The following is a 25,689-nucleotide window of genomic DNA, read 5'->3' on the forward strand; positions in this document are numbered from 1 at the left end:
CTGCGTGACATGGACGTCGATAGTGACGGGCATTTCGTTCGGGGGTGTAGGTGTGGGGGACACTACACCGTGTCACACACACCTGAGAACGAAATCTATGTGGGATGTGATTCCTGTTCTTACGTCATTCTGGTATCACGATGATACCACAGCAAATATTTGGATTAACTATCAACGGCAGTACTGCATGACAAATGCCACAGGATGGGGCATATCTAAGCTGGAGCGATACAATGTGTGTACACACATGCAATGTGGTGATAGCTTAAGCATGTTTAAGTGCTTGGACGCTTCACTAATAAATTTGCATTTTGACAATGCCAGTGCCCCTTTTCAGCAACAAAACTGAGCCTATGTTGGGGCGTAGCACGACTCCCCCGTCCAAATTCCCCAGTGGCAGTCTCTGCGTAGTTAGTGTTTCAAAAGGGAAGGGAGGACTTCGTTGGGCATAAACTGTGACCCATTTAGGGGTTGAGCCGTCTGTATCTAGTCAAGGTGATCTCATCAATGGTGAGCTCTACGGGCCCTGTTTGTCGGTACTCACCGTTCCATGAGCACCCTACCTAGAAGTATCTGACAAAACCACCATAGCGTCAGTGGGGATGAGCCGGTTGTTTGGGACGTGGCAGTTTAAATCGGGGGGGGGGGGGGGGGGGGGGAATCGTGCACCAACCCTGTTTTGCTGGTCTTAATTTTTTGTCACTTAAGTGCAGAGATGTTAACAGAATAAGTTTATTCAGAAGATGCAACATTAGTCTGCCTAACACAGTTCATGGCAATCGGGGGTACAAAGATGATTCCCCGTGGAGTACAAAGATGTATAAATTAATCCTTGCAGCACAATAAGCTGATGCAATCTTCACACCATCTCCAAGACCTAGAAACACAGACCAAAAGACCACTTGCTATCAGGTTGATATGACATGCAGGGTGAAGGCACCATGCTCTCCACGTGCGTAAACACTGAATAATTAGAAACTGAAAGGATAATGTAGTGTGTATGCTGACCTATCAGCCACTGTTTCCACTGTTACTGATTTAGTGGTGACATCTATATTTTGGTTTCTTTTCCAATATCTACTCATTTGGGAGTTCTCCCTGAAGCCTCAATATTATAACATAACAATGTTGTAAGAACAAGGCAACGCTGTACTACTGTTTACTTGAGAATGCTGCTCAACGTATTTTATCTCTATGATAAAGTTTTGTTAATCTCGGCAGAAATAATCCACATTTATTAGTATCCAGAACGTCTTGCGACACAATCCATCTGGAAAACTCCTAGCATTATTGAGCCGGTGACTTTTTCCTCTTTTTTTGAGACCCTGAATTACTTTGAGGTTAGCGCACACTGTAGACATGACAGAGCTTTCTTTGCAGTTACAAGAACACATATCGGAGTCCCAGAATCGCTACGCCCAACATAGAACGTACAGAGGTTTTTATAAATTCCCCCACCCCCTTGAGATGAGTAAAATCAGATTTGTAATACCTTTATGGTGCCTTGACTATTAGCTGCAACAACTACACTTGATCCCTGCAATGAAGGGGATTACAATAACACACAGGTAACAAGGCACTGAAGAACAAAAACAATCACAAAATTTATACCGGGTACAGGGTGGTTTTCTTTATTTAGCATTTACAGAGTTTTTATAAAAAAATTGCTACGAGAGCAGCATAGATGTCATTTTTGCATTCGAGTTCTAATGCCAGGCGGACATCCCCTAAAGAGAGTATGTAACTACAAGATGACTAATTACCTGAAATTCATTAATTCTGTAATTAGGGAATTTCGGGCAAAAGCGAGATAACAGAACGGGAGACAATCTTCGTTGAAATCCATTCTATCTTTTAAAAATCAAGAAAAGAGCGTGTGCCATGAAATATCCATCGCTAAATTTCGGTATGCAAATAAGCCGAAACCGAAAAAGGAAGCCTGAGGAGCGCATCGCCCTCGCCGACAGAGGCTTATCTGGGCCGGAAAACGGTTTATCTGGCGAGCTGAGCGGCACCTACTCCAACCACCCCCATTGCTCCAAATCACGTAGTTCTTGGACGTGAAATGAACGCTGTACTCCCTGCATTCCTGGTTCCGGTTTCGGCTCAATTCCATATCAAAATTCGGGGATGGATATTTTAATGCACACGCGTGTCTCAGGGTTTTTTAAACGTGAACTGGCTTGCAACTAGGATAGTGTCTCAATCTGCTTACTCACGCTTTTGCCTGAAACCCCGTAATTAAAACATTAATTAATGAATATTAGGTAATTAATGATCTAGTTGTTTCACACTTTCTTCGAGAGGATGTCCACCTGGCCATAGAACTCGACTGCAAAAACGACATCTATGCTGCTCTCATAGCTTTTTTTAAATACAAATTCTGTAGAGGCTAAAAATAAACACCCTGCACATTTTTGTGAGGTCACACAACAAAACCTTCGAGGTGATCTGCCCCGATCCACTGAACCTAGTTACTATTACTTTGTGGTCACCTTACAAGAAACAAAAGCCGAGTTAATGCAACTCTCAAAGACTTCATTTGTATTGTCCAACCACAATTGTATCGCTCGTTACATTTAAGCAGCAGTTTCTCAATGTTATCCTCAGTAAGGCTTCCATTGCTCCGGTCCAAACACTTCTCTCTCTGCACTCAAAAATATAGTAGTTCAACAGAAGCATTGCAGCTATCTCAATACCACATTCTAAAGAATGACAAAACAAAGTTTTGAAACTGATTTGCGGGAAAATATGGCCCTACCCTAGGAACTTAAATACAGTTCGATTTTCGCAGCAATTCTCATCAAAAGCAGTGGTGAAATGTTATACGCACCATTCTCCAGCAAACTGCACTAACAAATTCATTGGTATCTTCTTCTTTCTTGTCTTTTTCCTAAACAGGGAAACAGACTAGTTCAGTGCAACAGCGGCAGGCGGACCAGTGCACGGTAACAAACGAAGATAAAAACCCTAGTTCTCCTTGTCTTGGGGTTTTATCTTCTTTGCCATTCAGTACAATCTCAGTGCAGTTCAGTACAGCACAATACATGGCCATTGGCCAGCTTTAAAGAACGGCTGCATCAGCGAACTGCGTTTAGTTTACGAATGATATTAGTCTGGAAAGGATGCAGACTCACCAGAATATTGCGTACGACATCAAACTTGAAGGTAAGCACTTGTTTAGACAGCCCTTTGTAATAGATGTACAATGCATTGTTTTCGCTGCCTGCAACAAAGTACAATGTTGGTACGCAACTGTTGAAGTATTCCCAAATTTCCAAGTATGATGTACATACCACAGGCTACATAGTCCCCATCAGTAGCCAATCCAACAAAATTCTTTTCATTGAGATGACCTTTGAACGAACGTAAGCAGCTGGGATTGTTGATGTTCCACATCTTCAGCTGGCTATCTGTTGATCTGTAAATATAATAAAACTAGCTTGTATACCAGCTAAGTTCTGTTACAGCAGACAATGCAGATAACCCATACATAAGACCCAAAAAAAGTTGTATTATTACGTCAGAAACCACCTATCTTCAAACCTCCAGGTTCATGCACATAAAAAAATGTAGGAAAATTGTTTCGGGCTGCACTTTTGTCAACATGTCATTCTAGGCACATTTCTCATGTGCATGTTAAGTTATCTACCATACAAGCAAAGGACACAGCATAGACAGACTTTTCTTATACCCAATTTTGCTCATGATCATTAAGGCATTCGGTTTTCTGCTGCGCCAAATTCAAAATTCCGCGGCACTGACTTGTAAATTCCGCGATTTTCCGCGGCGAGCAGTCAACGGCTGCTTGAAACAGGAAACGCTTTATTTTCTTGGATAATGTGGGAACAAAAAATATTTTATAAAATTGCAGATTCAAAGCACTGCTGTGGCTCAACATTACGTACATGATATCTTGTGTTCTCCTCTGATGCAGTCTGTTGCCTGCAATCATTTTATGCCTGCTGAAAGATCTCTCAGCATTTACAGAGTTTATAGGAACTTTATAGGAAGTAATTTACAATACATGCCCTGGGGAAGTTACATCTTTAGGACACCCTGGGCTGTAGGCATTATTTAAGAGTCTTAACTTTTTGAACGCAACTTCCTAGAGATCAAATCAAAATACCCCTCTGCCAACGCTAAACTGCACACGGGAGCATTGCTGCCCCTTCCTCAGGCAAAGTATGCGCAATAAACTTGGGCTAACTACAATCTGTCTGTGTTGGTCCTGCAGCATGGACAATTTCGTAAAGCAGGCTTCACCTCATGCAGGGAGATGTCGGGTGAAGCCCACTTTCGGGAGGTCTCGTTCGTATTCCGCGGATAGTTGAACATCTGGAAACCCTAATATTGGATATTCGATTAGCGAATCGAATACTTCGAGTGACTGATATTCGATTTCGATTCGAATTCGAGAACGCGAATATCCGCACACCTCTAAAAGTAAGGGATTCTGTGAAATTCTGTGCCAAACGAAGGATTCCGCGACTAATTCCGAATTCCGCGAAATTTCGCGTAATCGCGGAGAACCGAGGACCTTAGTGATCATATGCCAGTTGGCATGTAATTGTTCATTTTGAATGGCTTTATATGCCTTAAGTACCAGAGAAGGATGTAAAAACCCTGTTGTGTAATGACCCTTGTGGTCCCTCAACGTATAACCAAAATAAATAAATAAATAAATAAATAAATAAAAAGAAGAGGCATGAACCATTTCACTGAAGCAAGAACCATTTCAAATATCTTAATTTGAAAGGTCCTGGTTTGAAGTTTTGATACCACAATGCAAAAGCTGTCCGACTGCAAATATGAGTTTATGTTCCAGATATCATGAACGATCTCTACAAGGAACTGAAGGAAAAGCAAAAATGGAAAAGGCACTTACGCAGACACCAATTCTGTGGGATTCAAAAACTTGACGTAAGACACTGCTTTTTTGTGACCTTTGAACACACCTAGAGGCTGCTTTGTATTCCTCAAGTCATAATAGTGAACGCAGTGATCTGAAAAAGAAAATTGAATTTTTCCGCATTCTGTTGTCCCTTTGAGTTATGGCCATTAAAGTAACGTACAATAGGATGCTGCAATGTAATTTATATATTTTGCTTGTGTTTGCAGTACCTATGTACTGCTTAAGGGACTGTGCAACCATAGCCAGCTGGTGTAGTGGGTGAAATGAGATACTACTTATTTGTTTAGAATACCTACAGTGTCAACTGGCATTAGAGTAGTGGAGGCACATTCACAGCGGATAAGCTCTTTTCAGGGGACAATAACAATGATGACAGCAATGACAACAAATCACATTACTAAAAACATGACTAATACTGCCTTACTGACATCGGATCAGAATGAAAAATGTGACACGTGGCAGCTAACATGCTGTGGGAAAACAGCATGAAGGAAAACAACAGACGTAGAAGCACACACCACAAAGTGCTTTGTGGTATCTTGCATGCAAGCAAGGCGCTTGCAGAACGCTTGCCAGAATATTAGTAGACACCAATGGAAACTGTGGCACAGATGTTGCCACCCGATTGCACACAACAGTGACAGAGTCAATACAACATCCCAAAACACTGGCACAAAGAACTGTGCCATGATTTCTGAACTACTGTGAAGGTTATGAGAGAAATATGGAATACACAAACTAAAGGCATCATGGTGGTGAAAATGCTACTGTTACGATTGGGACTGTTTCCTCGCAATGCCACCCAGACACAACCAGTGTAACCTGATCGGCTCCTGGTCGGCTCGTGGTCGGCTCCTGGTCGGCTCCTGGTGGGATCATGCGACTTGACTGCCCCAGGAGTGATGAACAGGATGGGGCCGGAGTTCGCAGGAGACTTGCTCGAAAGTGCTCAAACGGCAGGATTAAACATGAATTGTATATCTATGTTTTTCTTGTTCTTCTGTATATAAGCGAGATGCTGTAGGACCTCGTGCCTTTTGTTTGTCGATCCACGCCATGTAGACTAAACGTTCTTCTATAATTGGACCAAGCCCGGCCTTCTCCTTTGCTTTGAGAGCAGACTCGCACGACAATCGCTGTAGACTACTTGTCAATAATTAGAGCCTGAAGTTTTCGGGAAATATTTTTTCAAAAATTCGGGGGTGGGGGGGGGGGGGTAAAAATCGGGTAAATAAACATGTGCACTAAATTCGTGTGAATTCGGGTGAAAAAAACTTCCAGTATGCTAAATTCGGGGAGAAATCGGGCTCAGTTACTCAAACCAACTGTACTGGTTTGGTGCAAACTGTGATGGAACTGCATTTACTGCCAAACAAGTAAGTCAGTGCATTCCTATAGACATCCCAGTGAGGGCAATTTGCCGGGTAAAAATCGGGTTTCACCCTAAAGAGGCAACCTTCAATTCGGGGTGCAAATTCGGGGAAGAATCAGGTAAAACTCTAAAAATTCAGGCTCTATCAATAATGCTGTAAGTCACCATTAAAATGCAGTAGCATCTCCAAAGAAACTACTCTGTCAAGAATCTGGTGCTCACTTTCACTTGTTCACATTTCCTAACAATGCTAACTGATCACCGACGCTGATACAGTTGGGTCCTTCTGGCACATTTGTTGTGACCGAACTAATTATATTTGTAACACAACAAAATCACCAACATTACCAGCAGAGCCCAATGCCAGGTGGAATCTGGACTCTGGGTTAAACTTGACACAGCAAACATTCGCTTTGGCTTCCAAGGACGTTATTGAGTGGTCTTGGGCAACAGACCACAACTTCACTGGAAGTAACAAAAACAGAAAGGCCACTGAGGAATTATTCCAACTTTAGGATTCTGTTAACAAGTGCAGCAATACAAGGACAAGATTAGGCATATCTGCCTAACTGTACACACCTTTTGCATCATCAGAACCCGATGCAATTAATTTTGTGTCGACCTTGTTGAAATCTACGCTCCAGCAGCGCTTTTCGTGCTCCTAAGGAAATATTAAGCGACTAAGTTCCAAACTCAGCTCTCAGGCTCGCGACAATGTTTATAATGTCTAGAGTAACTCAGAACCTGAAAAACTTTGATACGCTGACCAGTAAATGCATCCCATATGGTCACTGTCCCCTCGTAATCACTAGAGGCCAGCATCCCCTTGTGGTAGGAACTCCAGCTGATACAACTAGACGTAGAAAAGGGTGAAATTTGCACATGCGTGGAGTTAAAAAAACATACATACTACTCTATCATGTTTCTTTGAAGACTTGCAGTATACTTGTTGTAAGATCAGAATAACACGTAACAAACCTTACCTAATTTTTGAATTACACACCATCTCATTGACAGGATAATGTATGTCCACAATATCTTGAATCACTGTTGCATACTCAAATACCTGTAAATGAAGGATAATACTCACTGTACACATGGTACACAAGAGTTTGTAAAGCAGGAATCTCAGCTACCTCAACATTAGTAACACATTCAATTTACAGATATACAAACAGAAACACATGAAAGTATCATATGGTCTGTTGCAAAATCTTGAGCCCACTTGAACCTGATAAATGCTAATATCTAAAAATATTTAAGTTGTGTACTAGACTTATCTGGTCCCGTGCCTTTCAATACACACTACAGCTGCTGCAAAGCATATTCGCTTGCATGCTGAGTTGCTTTACTATATTTCCTGAGTCATCCATGCGTGGGGTACCTAGCAGCCAAAAATGCTGCATTTACCTGCCTCATGCATTGTTCATCACAGGACAATACAATGAGAGAGAACTATAACATACTGCATTCTTCGTAAGAACAATAGTAAGATGGCAGCTACTTCTGCTAAGCATACTAAAGACACCACCCCTTACTTGCTCATCTTAAGAGGCAAGAACTGCGCAGTATGTAATCACTTACTTTTATCTTTTTTGTGACTCCAGCTATTGCAAAAAACTCATTGTCCTTGTCAAATTCAATGCTGAAATGAAGTGCAGCCTTTATAAGCACAGTCAACCAGTCAAGAGCATGCAAAGGTTTTAAACTATTGAGCAAAAGCAGCACGAAACAACATGTTGGTGAAATTATGAACAACAAAACTCACCTCGAGACAATGCTGGTGCCGTTTAGAAGGTCACTCGCATAATTCAAGGTGGCAAGGGGACGCATACTACTGTATCTTGTGAACTTCGACAGGCTCTCTGTGAACTCTTCTAAACCTTCTGGCAAAAAGGAAACAGGGCCGTTACAGACACGTCCCTTCCAATGGGTTCCTCACACGCACTCGTGCGCACTTCACTAAACGACCACAATACGAGTTCCGAAATATCGTATTCCTAGTAAAGTGTAGGACATTAGGTAACAATGAATGAGAGTCAGAACACAGGCTAACTGGTGATACATGATGAAAATGATGAAACCATGAGACAAGGAACAGAGAGACGATCACAAACGCAGAGAATGTGTTTGTGATAGCCTCTGTATTCCTTGTCTCAGGGTTTAATCATTTGGCAACAAGTTTAAAGAAGATAAATGCTTGACTCAATGATGTAGCCATGCAGCAGGCACACTTTTGAGATGAAATGAACAAAATAAAATAAAATAAAGGAAAGCGTGCAATCATATCAGCCGTTGCATACTGAGTTCTGCAAGCTTTCCTCACAACTCAGTTGCAGCGGAACGCCGTTTCTGTGTAGACAGTCCTTGCCTTCATTGCGTTCTTTAAATGTGCCTCGGTACTGCTCAGTGCTCTTCTAGTGCTACCCTAACTCTAGCTCATAGTAAATCAATGAATTCACATAACCAACGAAACTTTGTAAAGATGCCTTCTATGTCAAAATGTTAGCAAGTGTGTAATGCAGCAACACAACAAATACCTCGAAAAACCTCTCAATTATAAGTCATCGTGTACAGCCTAGACTGACTCCTGCCACTGCTGGATCATAAGAACTAATATGGCAGAGAGAATTTGTAACACAACCAGTTTAGCTACGGTCTCTGCACCGGTGACACCCCCTAGCGGTAGCTAGTCGCAACTGTGCGGAGACCACCACGCCCCATTCAAAATGCATAAAGAGCAGCAGTGTTTTGCGTGCCTATCTTTTTTTTTTTTTTTTCGTGAGGAATTTGGTCACCACAATTTTTGTCCTGGTTTTCGATCACATAAATGTGTCGCCATGCACCACCGGTAGTTCGTACGGTAAGCAGGCTACATGCTAGTGCGTAAATGTGGGGCTACGTTATCTGCACACACCTTGTACCCTGTCATACATGGGCAGTACTACAGTTCCTTCAAAGCATTCGATGTCTGCTGCAACAGGGATCCGACAACGTTGACTGACTAACAGTAAAAAAAACAGGCATGAGCTTGCAAGCATGGCTCTTACAGCTTCTCCAATCATGTTGTACAGCTCCTGACTTACCTAGTAGCTAATGCTAAGTACCAACAGCCTCAGAAGGCTATACTTATATTATTTTACATTTGTTATCAATTAACAATGAACTACGGTGGTTCTATCGCATTGAGACCAAATGAGAAGAAGCTCACCAGGCGATGGCCTGTCTAGGTCCCTAGATCGTGCAGTGAGGTAGCACTGCTCCAAATCATCAAAGTGAAGGTGGACACGTTTACGCCGAGACACCAGGGTATTTTGCAACCACTGGTGCTTCATGCCCTGAAATGAAACACGAGTTCAATTTTAGACCATATTTCCGTTACACGTAGGTCAGGTTCCGCATTTTCGACTTTGGTCGAAAAATGCCGATAAATACCAGACTAATATTTTTTTCAAAATCTGGCATGTTCAGAGAAATTCCGAATTATACTCTTGCACATGGTGCTCCTGCCAAAAATGCCTGTACCCGATTGCATTTTTTTTTTCTCTGTCCCGCAGGGCCCCTGACCTCTAGTAGGAAAAACCTTCCCTTGTAACACTTATCAGTGGGTCAACGGGGTTCAGGTACACCTGCAGCCCCTCAACAAAAGAAAGGAAATTCTTTACATCCCCCCTTGTCTTCGTACTAAGCTGCTCTCCTCTCACGAATCATGCTTGTACCTGTCATTGGTCAAGGAGTAGTCTTTTTGAGTTGCTTGGCATGAAAGCCTAAGGCACTCTGACCAGCGGCTACGAAATGGGACACAAGAGGGAAGCTCCTGTCGACTATGTGAAAAAACGGAACCCAAGAAAGGGATAGAGGAGGGACGGCACGACACGTTGAAAGACACGACACCATGTGAAAGAAAATCCTGATTTTGAAGTATTCTGAATGCTTACATGTTTGCTTCCATTGAATCCATCCTGCATTACATCCCCTGAACCGTCTTGCTGCAATGCTACTGTGCTGTACCCTTGCATGGAAGAACTGCTGCTACTTTCATTTGCCTGCACAGTTTGATGAAGGTTCATAGATTGTATCCCGTTATATTGTAGCGCATAATACACCAATGATAGAAAATAACTGCCCTCTCTCAACTAAAGAGGCAATTACAATGCATAAAAACTTACTTGCACACTTTTAAGGTCCTCATCAATGAAATTGAGTTCAACAGTAAGCTGATCCATTTGCTGAACAAAACGAAACCATCAAGTCAGCCATTGTTTTCACAAAGTTCTGCCAAATACACACGTATTACCTCTTGTTTGTGCTTACGCACTTGTTGTAAAAATTCTTTCAGAAGGTGGACCTTCGCAGCTTTGCAGTCCTAAAAATAACACAGGCATAATTATTACTGTTAGGAGTGGTAAGTGTTACATCTACAGTGATAAAAAAATCATATTAAAAATCTACATGTCTGAACATTATGGAGTCCACGTTATTTATCCCAGGCAAGACTTTGCCATTACTTCCAAGCACCTTTATCAAATTTAATTCATGAGAGATTGAATTTTCCCAATTGAACTCGAAAATTTCTCCAGTCAACCTCACGTTTTTTACAGAAGCAGGAGGCGCACGCCAAATTCACTCAGTTGCACTGCTAAATATATTCACTAATTTGACTTCACATACTTCACCAATTGTAACAGATTACAATTAAGTGCCATAATTACAAACGAAAAATGTCACTTCCAGGCACAAACAATTGCAGGCTACGCTCAGATCTCTTAAAGGAGCGATGCAAGGAGGCCATGTGCCTGCCCTTTTACTTTCCCAAGCTACTACTGATCATGGCAGCATAGTTCCAACACAAAAGTTATCTGAAAGAAGAGCGAGGAGGAAACAGAAAGGGGCAGGTGACGATTCTGCTGCCGCTGCACCTTGTATTAACTTGAGGGAGAACTGAGCCAAGCCGACTAATTGTGCGCCTTGAAGACGATGGTCCCACAATGTTTTTTTTTCTTCAGCTACTACCAAATTAGTAGGGAATGCAACGGGGTAAATCCAACGTGCTCTTTATGCTTCCCTAAAAAGGATGTGAGGTTGACTTGAACACTTTTGGAGATCAATTGAGAAAATTCAATTTCTTGAAAATTATATTTCTTAAAATGCTCAGGAGTATAAAGATAAGTCAAGATAAATAGCATTGACCCCAAGGTGTTCTGAAAAGTAGGTTTTTTAAATACAATTAGGTAAAACACCCTGTAGGTAAGCATGCATGGACACACCAAACCAAACTTATTTTGTGAAGGTTGCAAAATACATACAGAAGGACGGCTGTGACAATGGACTTTAACTTTGAACCAAATAGTGGTGAGACAGGTATCCTGTTAGAGCAGAACAGCACTCACAATTCTAGGAACCCTTGTTGTTTGCAACACGGTTACTGTGGTTACTGTGCTAATGACCTTCAGAACATCAAGTCAACTGAGACATGTCAAGCTGTTATGCATGGAAGGAAAAACAAAGCGCCGAAACCGAAACCAGTCCCCAAACGTCATTCCTTCTGGTCTGTCATACTAATGGTGTCAGTAGGATTATGTCGACAACAAGGGTGAGGTGCACATTTTTCTGTCAGGTGCATGAAAAATTTTGCACATGTGCCCGTGGTCCACGTGGGATCTCATTTGGGCAAGCGGCAAATATTCTCAATGTAAAATCCATTTAACAGTCCAATTACAATCGCCTTGGTGGGGACTTGTTTCAATGCAACTCATAGCTGCACTTGGAAACAGACTTCCCGGGAATGGATAACAATCACTTACCATACATGTTTTATCTGTGACAAAAAGTAAGTGCGCGTAAAATGTAAGCCATGTCTTTGACAAAGTATTTGTTTTTTCAGCTGACACAAGAACCTGCCGAATCATCTTTATAAATCTCACTGTGGTGGCGCCACCCTACATCTCCCATCCGTGAGAGATAGAAGGTTTAACTGCCGTGATACTCAAAGCTCAAGGACTTGAGAGCACAGCACTGCACTGGTCACATTCTTGAGTCCAGGCCTGGCCTTCCTTTGGTTTACTCCCCACCCCCCTCCTCGCTGAGCACGGCCCAACGGCGTCATACCTTGCGCCCTGCCCAAGCCCGACCATTTCTAGATGCCTGGCCCAGTGAGGCGAGCTGTAAAAGTTGACTGTGGCTAACCAACAATGGAGTAACACAGGCTTGATCCCGATCTAGGACCAGCAATGCATGGGCTCAGGCCCATAAAGCCCCTTCCCTTGCCCGAGCAGTGCTGTACTCGAGAGTACTATAGGCCAAACGCAGTTTTGTGTCTTCAACTTACAGAAATTTCATTCAGAACAAACAACCCAGAAACAAGATTGTAAAAGAATTTGTGCGACATGACGAACACTGCAAGTGCATCAGACTTACCGCTTCCAACTGCTGTTTCTTACGGGAAAGAATTTCGAGCATACTGTAGACGTCCGTGAGGTCCAAGTTGTCTGCTTCTTGTAGCATTAGCTCGTGCAACTCTGAAGCAACTTCGTTCTGCTACGAGGCAAACCAAGAAAACAGAATAAGCGTCACCACATCAGAAGCGATAGTTGCGACACACGGGGAAGGGCTACTTACACTCTGAGATTTCGTCCTTTTATCTGCCAATTTTTGTTTGTATTTCGTGATAAGTTCATTGACTGAAAGACAAGAGAAAATAAGACCACACGTCTATCCTGACAGTGGTTTACATAGAAACCCAAGCGGGGGGAGGGGGGCTCCCTTTGTAGGGGTACACAGTTACAAAAGTTTGGGGGGCGTCACCAAACATTTGAGGGGGGTCTGAATAAATCACTGTTTTCTGCAAAACACGAGAACTTACGCAAAAAGTTGGGATAAACTTGTTCTTTCTTCTCAATGACAAAGTTGCACTTCGGACAACGGTTGTTGTATTCCAGACCCGTAGTTATACATTTGTAGCTGCAAAAACAATGCAAGCGTGAAAACTTCGCGCAAAGTGACGGTACTGTAAAAGCGGGCACTGCAATGCATTACGCGGATCATTGTAATATATCACGGAAAGGATTACGCACCAAAACGTATGACCACACGGAGTCATGTGTGCCTCTTCGATTACATCAAAGCATATCGGACTGTAAACGAAAAAGACAAAAAAACATTAACTTTGCTTTCGCTCGTTCAAAAACCAGTCAAGAAACAATGTCCCCACGTATAAGTAACGGGATGGCACCTTCGCGTACTCCGGTTACAAGAATAGCAGCGCGGTTTCAATGTTATCTAGTAGATATTAAGCAGCAAAAGGACAGGGACACATATAGAGGAAGGCACAACACGATGACTATATGTGTCCCTCTCCTTTTGCTGCATAATATCTACTATGTCACGTTACCAACTACCCAAACTATCAACAGTGCTTCAATGTTATCGCTATACACTTTGACTTGTAAATCACATCCGTCTTACAGACAGTGAAACGTACCACAAAAAGTCAGTGTTTCTGTCTTCGTACGAGTTACTGACGCCGTTTAGCACTGTAGGTTGCTGCCTTTTCCTTGCTCTGCGGTTCGATTCCGAAGATGTACTCATGAGGGACATCCTTGTATTGTTTACCGAGGCCATCTTTCAGCAGTTTATTCAAAGCCTCGCTCAACCGATCTGCAATGAAGCTTAATCTTCATCTCACTGTTCCGCGCACAGCCTTGCTGGAAGACAACGTGATTTGTTCAGAACACGAACACTGAAAAGCACCATCGTGAGCGAACAACCAACCAACCATACCAAGAAAAAGAACTCGTACAGAATGAGAGCTCCGCAGCGCCGCCAGTCATTGTGGTGAGCTGTGGAATGATTCGTTGGAGCAAAAAATATTCGATGATGATAATTGCGAGTTATATATATTAGATAGTTGTATAGTTAAGTTGGTTTGTTATTACATATATGAGACATATATTATATCTTATCCAATCCTTCAGTCCTCAAAAAAGTCAGTTTCCTTTGCAGCAAAATTAATGCTACATGCTAACCACCAAGCCAAATTACTCAAAACATTCCCTTTCTTTCGAGAAAGACATGTGGTGCCAGACAAACTGATGCCAGAACCTGTACAGTGTTTATTTCACCATGAAATAAAACATACAATTTGACATTAACTTAAATCCTACACACACACACATTCTTTGTGCTTTACAGAATTTTTTTTTTCCTAACAAAAATAGTGTCATAAATACAGATCCATATCATATATTAAGCAGGAAAGCTATTAATTCAGCACTATCATGTATTGACAGAGATTCTGGGGAAATGACAGCACATCTCACCAGGTAGCTAATGTATTGGATATAACTGTTGCACATATCATATATTCCATGGTGCCATTCCCCTTATTCCACTGCACTAACAGACCAGCATACCGGTATACACCCTCATTGCCTCTTAATTTTGCATTGTGCACTACTGCCAGCAAGTAGTTTTGGGTAACAATTTGGGTAAAGGTAGAGAGGAGACACGCAAATGATCAAATCAGTGGGAAAGCTGACAAATATTTGCTTTGATTAGATTGCCAATTCAGAGTCAGGATGTTGTGAATCAGAGAGCATTGTAGTGAGCATTGCTTTCTGGTCAGGTGGCAGGTGGGATGCGATGCGATGCGTCATCACTTTGTTCACCACAACCGTCGCACTGTTGCTCGAAGGAGTGCTGCTGCCTACTATCACCACATTCTGGCCTGTCAGGTGCCTGCCAAGGATCTTCACGGCAGAGAACTTTGCTCGGTGGTAGGCTTCGAGCACACTTACACCCAGGAGCCTGCAAGGTGACCATACATATCACAACCCTGGTTCATTGCATATTTTTCCATACAGTTATGGTCATCAGGTTGCATCAGGTGGTTACCAGGAGCCACCTTCATTTCATTGAGTAATTAGTGCCTGGTACTGCAATAAAGTGGTTTCAATCACACAGTGCGAGAAAAACAGGAACATAGTTTCTCCTACAAAGCTTAGCTCCAACGCCCCCCAATCGTGGAAAATAAAAATATATACCCTAATTTCACACGTATAAGCCGCGGGCAATGCAATGAGACTGATTTTTGCGACGAAGGAGTCCATAGAGAAAGCCATAAACCCTGTGTTCCGTACTCCGGGGTCGGCATGGTGTACAACAAAGGAGCTCAGTTCTAGCGTTCCACCATGATAAGATTGCACCCTTATTGCGTGTTTTTCGTGGATCGACGGGTCAGTGGCCTTCCAGAAGACATGAATCACTGTCACCACTATCGCTAAAGCTGCTTGGGGGAAGACACCAGGAAGGTCACTCTACTCAAATATGGACACACCCCTGTTACGCATTGTTCGTGCATTGGCAGGACGATGCTGTTCCAGAGACACTGTCAGCCCTTTTGTTAAAACTGGCGTATAGGGAAAATACCAGGAAAAAATAGTCATGAGATAAGCCAGAGAGCGCCAGTGAAAAAAAAAAAGAATCACACAAAAGTCGTGGCTAATACGCGTGAAATTACGGTATACAACACTTTTTTTTTTTTCGGACAATGACCTATCACAGACCCTTTCGTATTATACTTCTGCTCACCTGAGACAAACGTAAACGGCCAGTAGGGCCAAGCCAACCGCAAGTGTCCGGACACCAACGTTGTCGAAGACGTTGACGACGACACAGGCAGCGGAGATAGAGATACCAATGATGACTAGCACAGCTGCTGTCTGGGCCCAGTGCGTAGCAGACAGACCACTCGGAAGCCACACGTCACCACGTTCTAGCTCATACTAGCAAGGAGAATGACAAAGATGAGTAGGCGCTACACACAATACACTGGTGAAAAATTGAAAATTGACAAGTGTTCTGTACTGACCTCCTCATTACACACTTTGCATCGGTTGCTGTCTGAACTACCAGCACTCTAGAAGGTAAAGATGCAGTGTATGCAGTTCATGTGATGTATGTAGCGTATAGCATTATTGGCAGAGTTGGGAACATTTGAATATACAATGATGACCACAGTAATTAATAGCCCTTGTAATGCAACAAAGATGAGGTGCTCCAGGAGGACGTTGTGCTTTGGGATTTTAATGTTTTTTTCAAAATCTGGGACAAAAATCGGGTGATATTTCAGGAGCCTTAAGATAGGGTAAGAACCGGGTGATATTGAGTGGAAAATAACAAAAAAGAGCTCCTTGCACTTCAGATGGACACAAGATGCCAAGCAATGCCATGCAATGTTGGCATGCTGGGGGCAACTGCCCCCCTCTTGAGTTTGAGCCATGGGGGCCTTGTTCCCCGTTCATGCAATAGGAAGCGGGAAGGGTGCCTGATATTCCCTCCTATAAGGCACATTTTTATCAGCATAAATTTTGATTACTGCAGGTAACATTTTTTAAGTGAGAATTTGCTACTTGGAACAAACATATTTACAAGTAGCGTACGTGTCACTTTACTATGTCTTATTTCGTTTTTATTTTCATTTTATTTGTTTGTTTTATTGTACACGGAACGTTCTTAGTGTATCAACGGTCCCAACTTCAGCTCCCACCTACGGCGAGGGACTTCCCACAGCCCCCGCCTGCAGGGCTAGCTGCCAAAGCTATCCTTGTTGGCAACAATTTGGATCTTCAGGTGGGACCGTCTCCTTGCTCCCAGCATCAATGGACATTTGGACACCAATGGGAGAGCAGCTCTAAGGCTTCACAAAATAACGTGGTGTGCCCCCATGTTGGCTCAAACCATTCGCAAGTCTGGATCTGCTACTTCTTTAGTCTTGCCCAAACAGTAGTGGCATAAGTCCTCAGTAAGCAGCGCAATACATATGCACTAACCTCAACGAGCCAGGTCCTCAAGCAATCGTGATGCACCACTGACACATCGCCCTTGCAGTTGCAGGGACGGATCAGAGGACCAGCATCCGTACGTTCCGTATCGTAGCAGATAAAGCATTCGGGAGCCTTCTCGCTGAGGCTCTCTGCAAGACGAAACCATTTGAGAATTTGGTTAGGATAGGTGAGGTTGGAATGAAACGGTGTGTCGCAGGTACCTCCGCTCTTGATCAATTCTTTTGGCACGGAAAAGAGTGCCTCAGACTCGGCTCCGTTTGGCGGCGCCTTCTCCGCTTCTCGCCGCACCAGCAGCCTCTTGGGATTGAGAATCCACAGCTGCTGAGGCCTGAAACGTAACGAGCTGTTGCGCGAACACGAACGTGCACGTACGCACTACTCTTTCGGAAAGCCATACTTACTGGACGCAGTTCCAGAGGACGCACGGAAACCACAGGGCCAGTCCCATTTCAATCACTCTGAACATGACATCGTGGCAGTTACGGCTCAAAACAGGAACCCTGCGTACGATGGCAAAACGGGCGAAATTGTGGGTAAAACTGACCTATTTAGGATTCCCAAAGGTATATATGCACATCATGCTCTGAGCTAGGAAGGTGTATCAATAAGTTCAGACCAGAGACTCTTCAAAGTCTGATTCATGTTTTTAATCTGTTCCACCACCCTTATCTAAAATGAACCATGCACTAAGGCTAGTAAACTGTAAAACACTTTTTGCCGAGCAAATGCTTCCTGCACACCATATTTCTGCTTTTGTGAAGCCACAAACTTTGTCACTCACTTGTCTTTCCAGAAGGAGCCCATGACATCGGACAGGATGAATAGGACCATGGAAAGCAGCAAGACGGCAAAGGCAACCAGTCCCAGTCTGGACTGGTGTACCTGCGACATGTCGGGAAGACTCGGTGGGCCAGCCACGAATGCTCCTCGCACCTACGTTCACAAAGCAGACAACTTAACTCTCCTACGCCAGCGACCGACGAGAAAAGAAAAAAGCGACACTCACTTTGAAGAATACTTCGACCCCGTAGATGAGAAAGAAAACTACGACTATCACCATAAGCACAGCAAAGGAGCCGTTGAACACACTGAGGAATAAGACCTGGGAACGTAAAATGAAATGGTCTCGAGTTGAGTTCAACAGAACGCGGCATTGCGATCGGGATCATTGTTTACCCTTTCTGGTTCTTCATAGCCAGCAAACTGAATAAGGACAAGCTCTGCCATGAGCAGAGAGTACGTGATGATGTTGAAAGCGAGGAATCCAAGGAAAGACTTGCTGAGGAACCGGGGTATGTCATGTCTCAGGTCTCGCAAGTGAAACACCTGTAGAAAACACGTGGTCAGATTTCATGAAAAGGAAAGGGTCAGGGGCACTCCAATATACAAATTATCGTTAGGAAGGATCATCATCATCATCATCATCATACCTCAGCCCAGAAGCAAACAATCAACGAAGACCCAGTAAGCAACAATGGGTAGTATGCACTCATCAAACTGGAGGCCCATTCGAGGGAGGCATTCTCCTGAAAAATTAGATTAAAAAAAACAAAACAGATTAGAAATGTTTGACAAGTTCAGATGTTCTTCTTTTCAGATTGCCCATTTGGGGAGTAACAAGAGCAGAACTTTTTAGCAACCAACCACAAAAGAGAAAATTGTGCACTGCGTACTATAACGATCTGCAGGAAGAAGTTGCTCCGACAAAATAACATTACATTAATCTACCAGGTCAAATGGAATTCATTATAGAATGCAGCATGTCAGTCTATTGTGGAAATTGATGCGTTATCTGCTTCTTTCGGAAAACCGGAAAGTCTCAGTACCATCGGCTGGCATAATAGGAGGTTTTCGTAAGTCGGCGCCATCTAGTTTAAGGCGAGGCAACTACGCTCTGGCAGCGCGCGTCCTCCATATTTTGGGCAAGGATGGAAGCGTTGCGGACAGTATGGCTCTATTTGAACCGCGCGTCTGGGGTGATCTTTTGTCGTCCGCCACCTGGGACTTGATCTGCTTTCTCATCGAAGCATCACTCTTTTCATGAGTGGATCGTCCATCTGCATTTGTAATGTCAGTCTGTTGTTGCGTGCCCTTCTGCAGCCAGCGTGGCATGAGAGACGCCAAAGGAAACAAGGCGTGTGCACAAACTGTTTGGCGGCTAAAGTTCACATGATACATGGCTTTCTAAGTAACTGTCGTCAGAAGCATTCTCTTGCCATTCTAAATGGACAAACTATAAATACCTCGCAGGCGAAAGCATAGAACATATAGTGGGATAGTAGGAAGCATCGGCGAAAACATGCAATACAGTAAGGTCCCACACGACTGGTCTTGAAATGTGCATAAGAAGCACAATACAGCATGCAAAAATATGGTGTACCGTATCTGAAAGTCGACACGGATGGAAGTTGAATCCGTATATGACAAGCATAATAACTGTTCTCGCTAGCACGGCCAATTGTGCCAGATGCACTCATATGTTCACAAAAGGCGCCCACATGTCTTTGGGAAAACCCATCTGGTATGCTCATCAAGTCTCTCGACCACTGAATATTCTCATTCGCTTACAATTACACGGCACCACATGTACGACGTGCCAAAGACATGGCCGAATGTCGTTTGCTAGAAGGTGGCGAGACTGACTTTTGAAAGGGGTCTATTGCATGGCATAATTTGATGACATCCAAAGTCAGTGCAGTAAGTTTATTGACTGGACCAAACATTATAAAGAACATAAGTTAAAAAACATTAGGAGAGACCCATAAGTACAATGCCACAATTCAAAGAAACAGAGCCAAGGCCCGGAACTTGCCATTTTTAAGGAAGAGGGTTGCTAATATTAATTTCCTAATTTCCTAAGACCCGATTCCAGTTATGAAAGTTTAAAGTGTTATTAAAGTTAAATAGAGTTTGTTAAAGTTAAATATGTCACACGCAAAATATGGAATTTCACTGGATGCCATTGCTGCTACGTAGCAGTGTACAGGTACGACCACTATTGATATGCCATTTCCATGCATAAAGCGTAACATGAACACAATTTTATCTGCATCTTTTTGAGATGTGAAAAGTTGTGACCCTTTGTCTAACTTCCTGCTTCCCAGGAGTTCCCGACATTCCCGGGCGTGTCCCAACCCATTTTCATCTTCTATTTACGTTTCACCATTGCTGGTCTGGTTCGTAAATTTTTTGTACGGACTCACAGTTTTTAGGGAGGAAAGGTGGATTAAAAAAAGTGCATCCAGACCAGTAACACTGCAGTCACGGCAAAGCTACACAGGATTTACATAGATCCAACTCACGGGAGAAGAGAAGTAGAAACCTCTCGCAAATGTGGCCACACAAATGAGTGCATATAGTGCCTTCTGCGTTGTAACCTTGAATGCCTTCAATACTGAAGGTGGCTTTATCCTGTTGAACTCCGAACGAATACATATGAGCTGAAATGGAAAAGGGTGTCCGTGTTGATATAACCTACCAAGCTAGCCAGCGGAAGTTGCCCACAAACATGTAACGTACAGCACACGTGTACATGCGAGGAATAAGCACTCTCAAGAGAGTATAAGTGATGTAACTTACCAACTGGATAAATGAAACAGCACAGATAAGATAAAATATAGTGGAGAACGCTACAAAGTAGCTGAGATTTGGGTCTGTACAGGTACCACCACTATACTGAACCTGCAATTCAAAGGGGGCAAAGCTATAGACCTTCAAAGTATTGTCATATGCATGGCACACAATTGCCAAAAAGTTGTTCGGGCAACAGTCAGAAGGCAGCATGCAAATATATGTAATGCTGCAATTACAACGTAAACATAAAGTTACATGCCTCACAGAAGCAGGTTCCTTCGTAGCACTCCCCATGTCCCGAGCAGTTGTCGGTACAGGTGAAGTTTGCGTGCCTGGGCATGAGGTTTTTTAGCAGGGGGTACAGCCTACTGTGCTGCAAAGTGGTCACAGAGTGCTGTACTCTGCACTTCACCATTATGGATGGACGCCACAATGCCTACTTTACCACGGGTAGCTGCCACCCTGCGACACTCAATTAACTGCAAAGAGATGATTGGAAAGGTAATATACCACAGAGGTAAACCATAATTTCCTGTTAAACACGTAAAAAGCAAGACAAAGTGTCAGGGAAGAACGCCCACAAGTAAAGGGTTTCCAAACAGAGAACAAAATGCGAGCTTGTGCTCGCTCAAACGACGGACGCAGGAATCAGAGAAGGAATAATAGGCATTAGGAACACATAGTTCACAGGTAATTCACAACTTCTCACTTTGTAGATCGCGCCGTTGTTTATTGCGGACATCGCTGCAGCTGAAGGAAACATGTCCGCGACGAGGAAATATACGCAAATGAGTCACTAGAGATTCCCTCGGCTCACGCTGACATTCAGTCAGACCTCGTTAATATTTCACACATAAAGCACCGATTCAACCACTTCATTCATTGATCCTGTGTCAATCTACGAAGATCATTGCCAAATAGCATTGCTCATGTCCGGACACCACTTCTGCCAACGAGCACCTGCGTTATCAACACGGATCGTGCCAACACAGATAAGGTGTGACAAAAGGAATGTATCAGTTCTCTCTCGAGAGGTTCTTCGATAGAAAAAGAGGGCATCCTCAGCACGTTATGGGAACCCTTTGAAACAGTGGCAATACTTATGTCAGATTTGCGGGGAAAGCGTTGGGAATAAAAGCATCATGGCAGCAGACACACATCGGTCGTCCCTTACCTACGTGAATTTCCGAAGCTTCATTGTAGACATTTAAATTTACACGGATGACATTAGAACCACGTAATTAGCAAGATGTGTGGTAGCATAGAGAAATCCCTGTACAACGTATACGTCCACAGTTCTTCGTTAGGACACACAGCCACAGCTACCAAGGAAGCAACGAGGGAATGCTGGGAAGGGTTGTACCGAGGCAGCGCTGGCAGTGGGCAGCGCGTGCAACGGCAGTGAACCATTGGGAAGGGAAAGGGGGAAAGTTCGCATCGCATTTACCTTCCTTCTCCAACGCATGCTCTTGCCCTCTTGTCTTGCTCTGGTGCACCCGGTTATTCTTGAGCTAATTTTTGCCGGGTATTTCTGTTTTAATTTCGGTTCGTGTGGTTTTTGTTTTGTGGGTAGTAACAATCAGCATGGCAATTGGAATCGACAGACAACGCGACAGAAAAATCTCATGTGTGCATGTATGCGCTTTTCGCTAGCAGATATGCCATGATTTTAATCAGTTTTATATAATTACAGAACAAGTGAAAAAAACTAAATCAACGCCTTAACTGAGAAGACTGTTAACATAAATGTTCCTCCGGTGATACGTGACACGGCCCTAGAACTTAATGAGGTTAAAATATTGGGTGTCCATTTTCCTGTAACAGACGCCCATATATTAATAATCTACTCCAGACTGTCTCAAGCATCCGATATTCTTTGGAAGTATGGAAGCATACTACCAAGCCAGTTTAAAGGAGCAATGAGGTTTAAAGATGCAATCGAATTTACAAAAACCAGTCGGAGAAAGCAGCCGCAGACGGCCGACAAAACCTCTACCAGAGAAACGTCATCATGACGTTGGTAGACAGACTGAAACCGAAACAAAACGGAAAAGGGAGGGCTAGGTTCCACGAATGGACACTTGTTCGCTGCCTCCTATTGAAAGAAAAGTAGAAGGTCGCGCCCATTTCAGGGACAATCGTAACCCTTCAAGACCGGGCTTTCCATGGCTTTCGGGCGCGACCTTGTTCGCCTCTAGCTTTGAGCGTAGTTCAACTCTACCAAATTGGTGGCGCTGTCGACGTCACTATGACGTCATTTGTTTACAAACAGGGAGAGGTCTATTGGAGTCTCCGTGCCTTGTTTCTTTGTTTTTTCTTCGCAGCTCACGCGACGTTACATGCTTGAGCTGAGCCGCTATACGTCACTCGTCACGTGAGAGGAGTAGCATACGTCACGGCGTCCTCTCGTTCTGCGATGCGCTCTTTTCAAGAGGAGAAGCATTTTTCAAAGGTGTGCTGAACAGAACCCTCGCGCTCGCTCTGCACCTGCGCTCTTCGTTCTTTCGCAGGAACTCATTTTATTCGTTGGAGAACACTCTGCACAGAAAAAAGAAAACAAATTTGGGGGTCACTTCATTAAACTGACAATCTACAACTCTTTATTCTTCTCCCACCTGTGTTACGGTCAGCTGATATGGGGCACGACATCAATAGTGAGTTTTAGTATGCCGTTGATAAAGTTATCGTCGCTATCGGAAGTTCGGAACCAATCGCACTCGTGCGTGACTCAGAATCTTATCCACTGATTGGTTCCGGTTGATACGGTGAGACGCTAGCCACGTTATCAACGGTCTGCTAAAACTTTCTAATGACAAGCATAAGAAAGCTGGCTACAGTGCAAAAGAGTGCGGTCCGAGCAATTTGTAACCACCACACAATCTGTAACACAACCATTATTTACCAAGCTATAGGTATTATATCAATTACACATTTATACGAATGCAGACTTACTGCTATGATAAAATTTTCTGAAAATACTTCACGTTTGTACAATACACCTCAGCTACAAAAAATGACACAACAACTCAAACACGTTCCAGAGAAACCTGGAAAATAATGCTTAATACAACTTAATAATAGTAATACTTATAAAACAACAAGAAGCAATAATGATAACAACAGGCAAAATACAGCCAACACCTTCACTCATCATCCAAGTTAGAAAAAGGGGAGAGGGGGAAAGTGAAGTGAATTTGAATTCTACATGCCAAGGAGGATTCTTGAAAATAGTCGTGTTTACAGAATGTTCGCATAGTCGTGAAGAACTATAATCGGTATTACATAAATTTTTATGCACCATGTTTTTCCGGTGTATAACGCGCACCCCTAAAAACAGGTCGAATTTGAAAAATGCTCTATGTATAACGCGCACCGCAATGGTGCTACAAGCTTCTGTACTGCCACCAGTATACACAATAAACCAAAGCGGTGTATCATATATGCAACAGGTCTCCTCTCTGCTTTCCGTTTCGCGTCCCTTCTCAATCACCCCATTCTTCTGAAATGAATTAAAGTGCCCTTTCGCCGGTTTCGTCAACTGACCTTAAGAGATATGGAAGAAAGCCACAGCGCACTCTGGAAGAGGCTAGAATTTGTACGTCAGCGACCAGAAAAGGAACTCTGCAGGAAAATATTTTTTACACTTTTACACAAAACACTTTTTTAGTGTATAACGCGCGCGTTATACACCAGAAAATGCGGTAATACCGAACCAGCTTTCCGCGAGTCTTGTAGGTGCTGAAGAAGCATCTACAAGGCTTGCGGAAAGCTGGTTCGGACTGGCACGGCTACGTATTTTCCGACGACTATGTATATAGGTGATTGAGCGATAACTAACTGTTTCGATGCCAAAAAGTTACAGTGCGATGTCGATATAGTCTCTTCTTGGTGTAAGACTCATCGAATACCAATTAATACAACTAACAGAAAGGTTTTGTCCTTTGCGCCGCGTCACACAAATTAAGAAATTATCTTTTCATCTTGGCCGCTTGCGGTTGCCATAAAACATAAGACTTAGTTTTTCAAGAAATGTGTTGTGATCGGTCCACTTTAACATATTATATCCGATGCGACGCGAACATTATGATACTTGCGAATACAACTTCGACTCTAAAATACGGGTAAAAAAAAAAAATGTGTGTGTGCTCCGTTTGTAACATAGGAGTTAAAATCGTACCAGTATAAAGCCGATCATTAGTTTCCGCTTCAATGATTATTTCCCGCACAGCCGCGTTTCAGTTATGAAAAAAAAAAAGCCGTGTTTCCTCTCTTGTCTCATCGTGTTAGGATTGCGTCCTTCATCCCCCCCCCCACACACAAAATACACCACGACAATAAATTGCATAAAAATTTATGTAATACCGATTATAGTTCTTCACGACTATGCGAACATTCTGTAAACATGACTATTTTCTTGAATCCTCCTTGCCAAGTACGTATAATACAAATCCGGAATGACCGTTCCCGTGACATTGCTGTAATTAGATATCCTCGTTCGTTTATACAGGGGAGTAACTGATCTTCTGAGTGCCAGTGGCGGATCCGGGGGGGGGGGGGGCGATCGCCCCCTCCCCCAAACGTAAATTTATACATTAGATTTCCCCCTCCCCCACTACGCGCTCCGGCAAAAAAACCGCCCCCCCCCCCCCCCAAACCGAGGGTCTGGATCCGCCCCTGCTGAGTGCCTCTATATCACTTCACTTTCCCCCTCTCCCCTTTTTCTCACTTGGATGATGAGTAGGTGTAATTCAATGACCATTGAAGGTGTTGACTGTGTTTTGCCTGTTATCATTATTATTTGTTGTTGTTTTATCAGTATTACTCATTGTTTTCCTTCGTCGTCGCTACGTTTGTTCAACCATTATTATTCCTTGTTTAATGTGTAGTGCTGTGGTCAGTTACAGTTCACTTTACCAGTTAAGGCGTTGATTTTGTTTTTCACTTGTTCTGTAATTAGTATTACAATTTCTTGTACTTTTAATAAG

General features: G+C 43.2%; 2 protein-coding genes across 5 annotated transcripts; both read right to left on the bottom strand.

The window, feature by feature from the left end:
• Positions 1 to 716: 716 nt before the first annotated feature.
• On the bottom strand, positions 717 to 14,090 carry LOC135368427 (E3 ubiquitin-protein ligase COP1-like). Of its 3 annotated transcripts, none has more exons than XM_064601677.1 (21): positions 13,768 to 14,090; positions 13,361 to 13,420; positions 13,150 to 13,247; positions 12,906 to 12,967; positions 12,705 to 12,821; positions 10,585 to 10,653; positions 10,457 to 10,516; positions 10,226 to 10,333; positions 9,499 to 9,625; positions 8,056 to 8,173; positions 7,872 to 7,932; positions 7,271 to 7,353; positions 7,032 to 7,140; positions 6,867 to 6,948; positions 6,636 to 6,752; positions 4,889 to 5,006; positions 3,297 to 3,421; positions 3,138 to 3,226; positions 2,834 to 2,893; positions 1,493 to 1,537; positions 717 to 877 (listed from the first exon to the last, which is right to left on the bottom strand). In XM_064601677.1, exons 1-21 carry the CDS (start codon positions 13,905 to 13,907, stop codon positions 860 to 862), a joined length of 1,866 nt encoding a protein of 621 aa, XP_064457747.1. In that variant the 5' UTR covers positions 13,908 to 14,090; the 3' UTR covers positions 717 to 859. The 3 variants fall into 3 exon arrangements, with proteins under 3 accessions (XP_064457747.1, XP_064457745.1, XP_064457744.1); XM_064601675.1 differs by having other exon boundaries at positions 8,056 to 8,170; positions 12,705 to 12,824; XM_064601674.1 differs by having other exon boundaries at positions 12,705 to 12,824.
• A 285-nt stretch (positions 14,091 to 14,375) lies between these two features.
• On the bottom strand, positions 14,376 to 22,088 carry LOC135368428 (uncharacterized). 2 transcript variants are annotated; one of them, XM_064601678.1, is made up of 14 exons: positions 21,879 to 22,088; positions 20,964 to 21,183; positions 20,711 to 20,812; positions 20,434 to 20,571; positions 18,562 to 18,657; positions 18,308 to 18,457; positions 18,138 to 18,233; positions 17,913 to 18,064; positions 17,533 to 17,631; positions 17,332 to 17,459; positions 17,117 to 17,259; positions 16,156 to 16,203; positions 15,876 to 16,069; positions 14,376 to 15,092 (listed from the first exon to the last, which is right to left on the bottom strand). In XM_064601678.1, the coding sequence occupies exons 2-14, from the start codon at positions 21,117 to 21,119 to the stop codon at positions 14,840 to 14,842; spliced, it is 1,755 nt and encodes a 584-aa protein (XP_064457748.1). In that variant the 5' UTR covers positions 21,120 to 21,183; positions 21,879 to 22,088; the 3' UTR covers positions 14,376 to 14,839. The 2 variants fall into 2 exon arrangements, with proteins under 2 accessions (XP_064457748.1, XP_064457749.1); XM_064601679.1 differs by lacking the exon at positions 21,879 to 22,088 and adding an exon at positions 21,414 to 21,665.
• Between the last annotated feature and the right edge of the window lie 3,601 nt (positions 22,089 to 25,689).

Source organism: Ornithodoros turicata, chromosome 9 (assembly GCF_037126465.1).
Source record: "Ornithodoros turicata isolate Travis chromosome 9, ASM3712646v1, whole genome shotgun sequence".
Taxonomy (NCBI): domain Eukaryota; kingdom Metazoa; phylum Arthropoda; class Arachnida; order Ixodida; family Argasidae; genus Ornithodoros; species Ornithodoros turicata.

Excerpts from the sequence above, each read along its gene's own strand:
- LOC135368427 (XM_064601674.1), bottom strand. The coding sequence starts at position 13,907 with ATGGCCTCGGTAAACAATACAAGGATGTCCCTCATGAGTACATCTTCG. Across the intron at positions 10,654-12,704 it reads AGAAACAGCAGTTGGAAGCG|GACTGCAAAGCTGCGAAGGT; the intron begins GTAAGTCTGATG and ends TGTTATTTTTAG. Across the intron at positions 3,227-3,296 it reads TGGGGACTATGTAGCCTGTG|GCAGCGAAAACAATGCATTG; the intron begins GTATGTACATCA and ends ACTTTGTTGCAG.
- LOC135368428 (XM_064601678.1), bottom strand. The coding sequence starts at position 21,119 with ATGGTGAAGTGCAGAGTACAGCACTCTGTGACCACTTTGCAGCACAGT. Across the intron at positions 20,572-20,710 it reads CTGTTTCATTTATCCAGTTG|CTCATATGTATTCGTTCGGA; the intron begins GTAAGTTACATC and ends TTTCCATTTCAG. Across the intron at positions 17,260-17,331 it reads AGAATTGATCAAGAGCGGAG|AGAGCCTCAGCGAGAAGGCT; the intron begins GTACCTGCGACA and ends TTCGTCTTGCAG.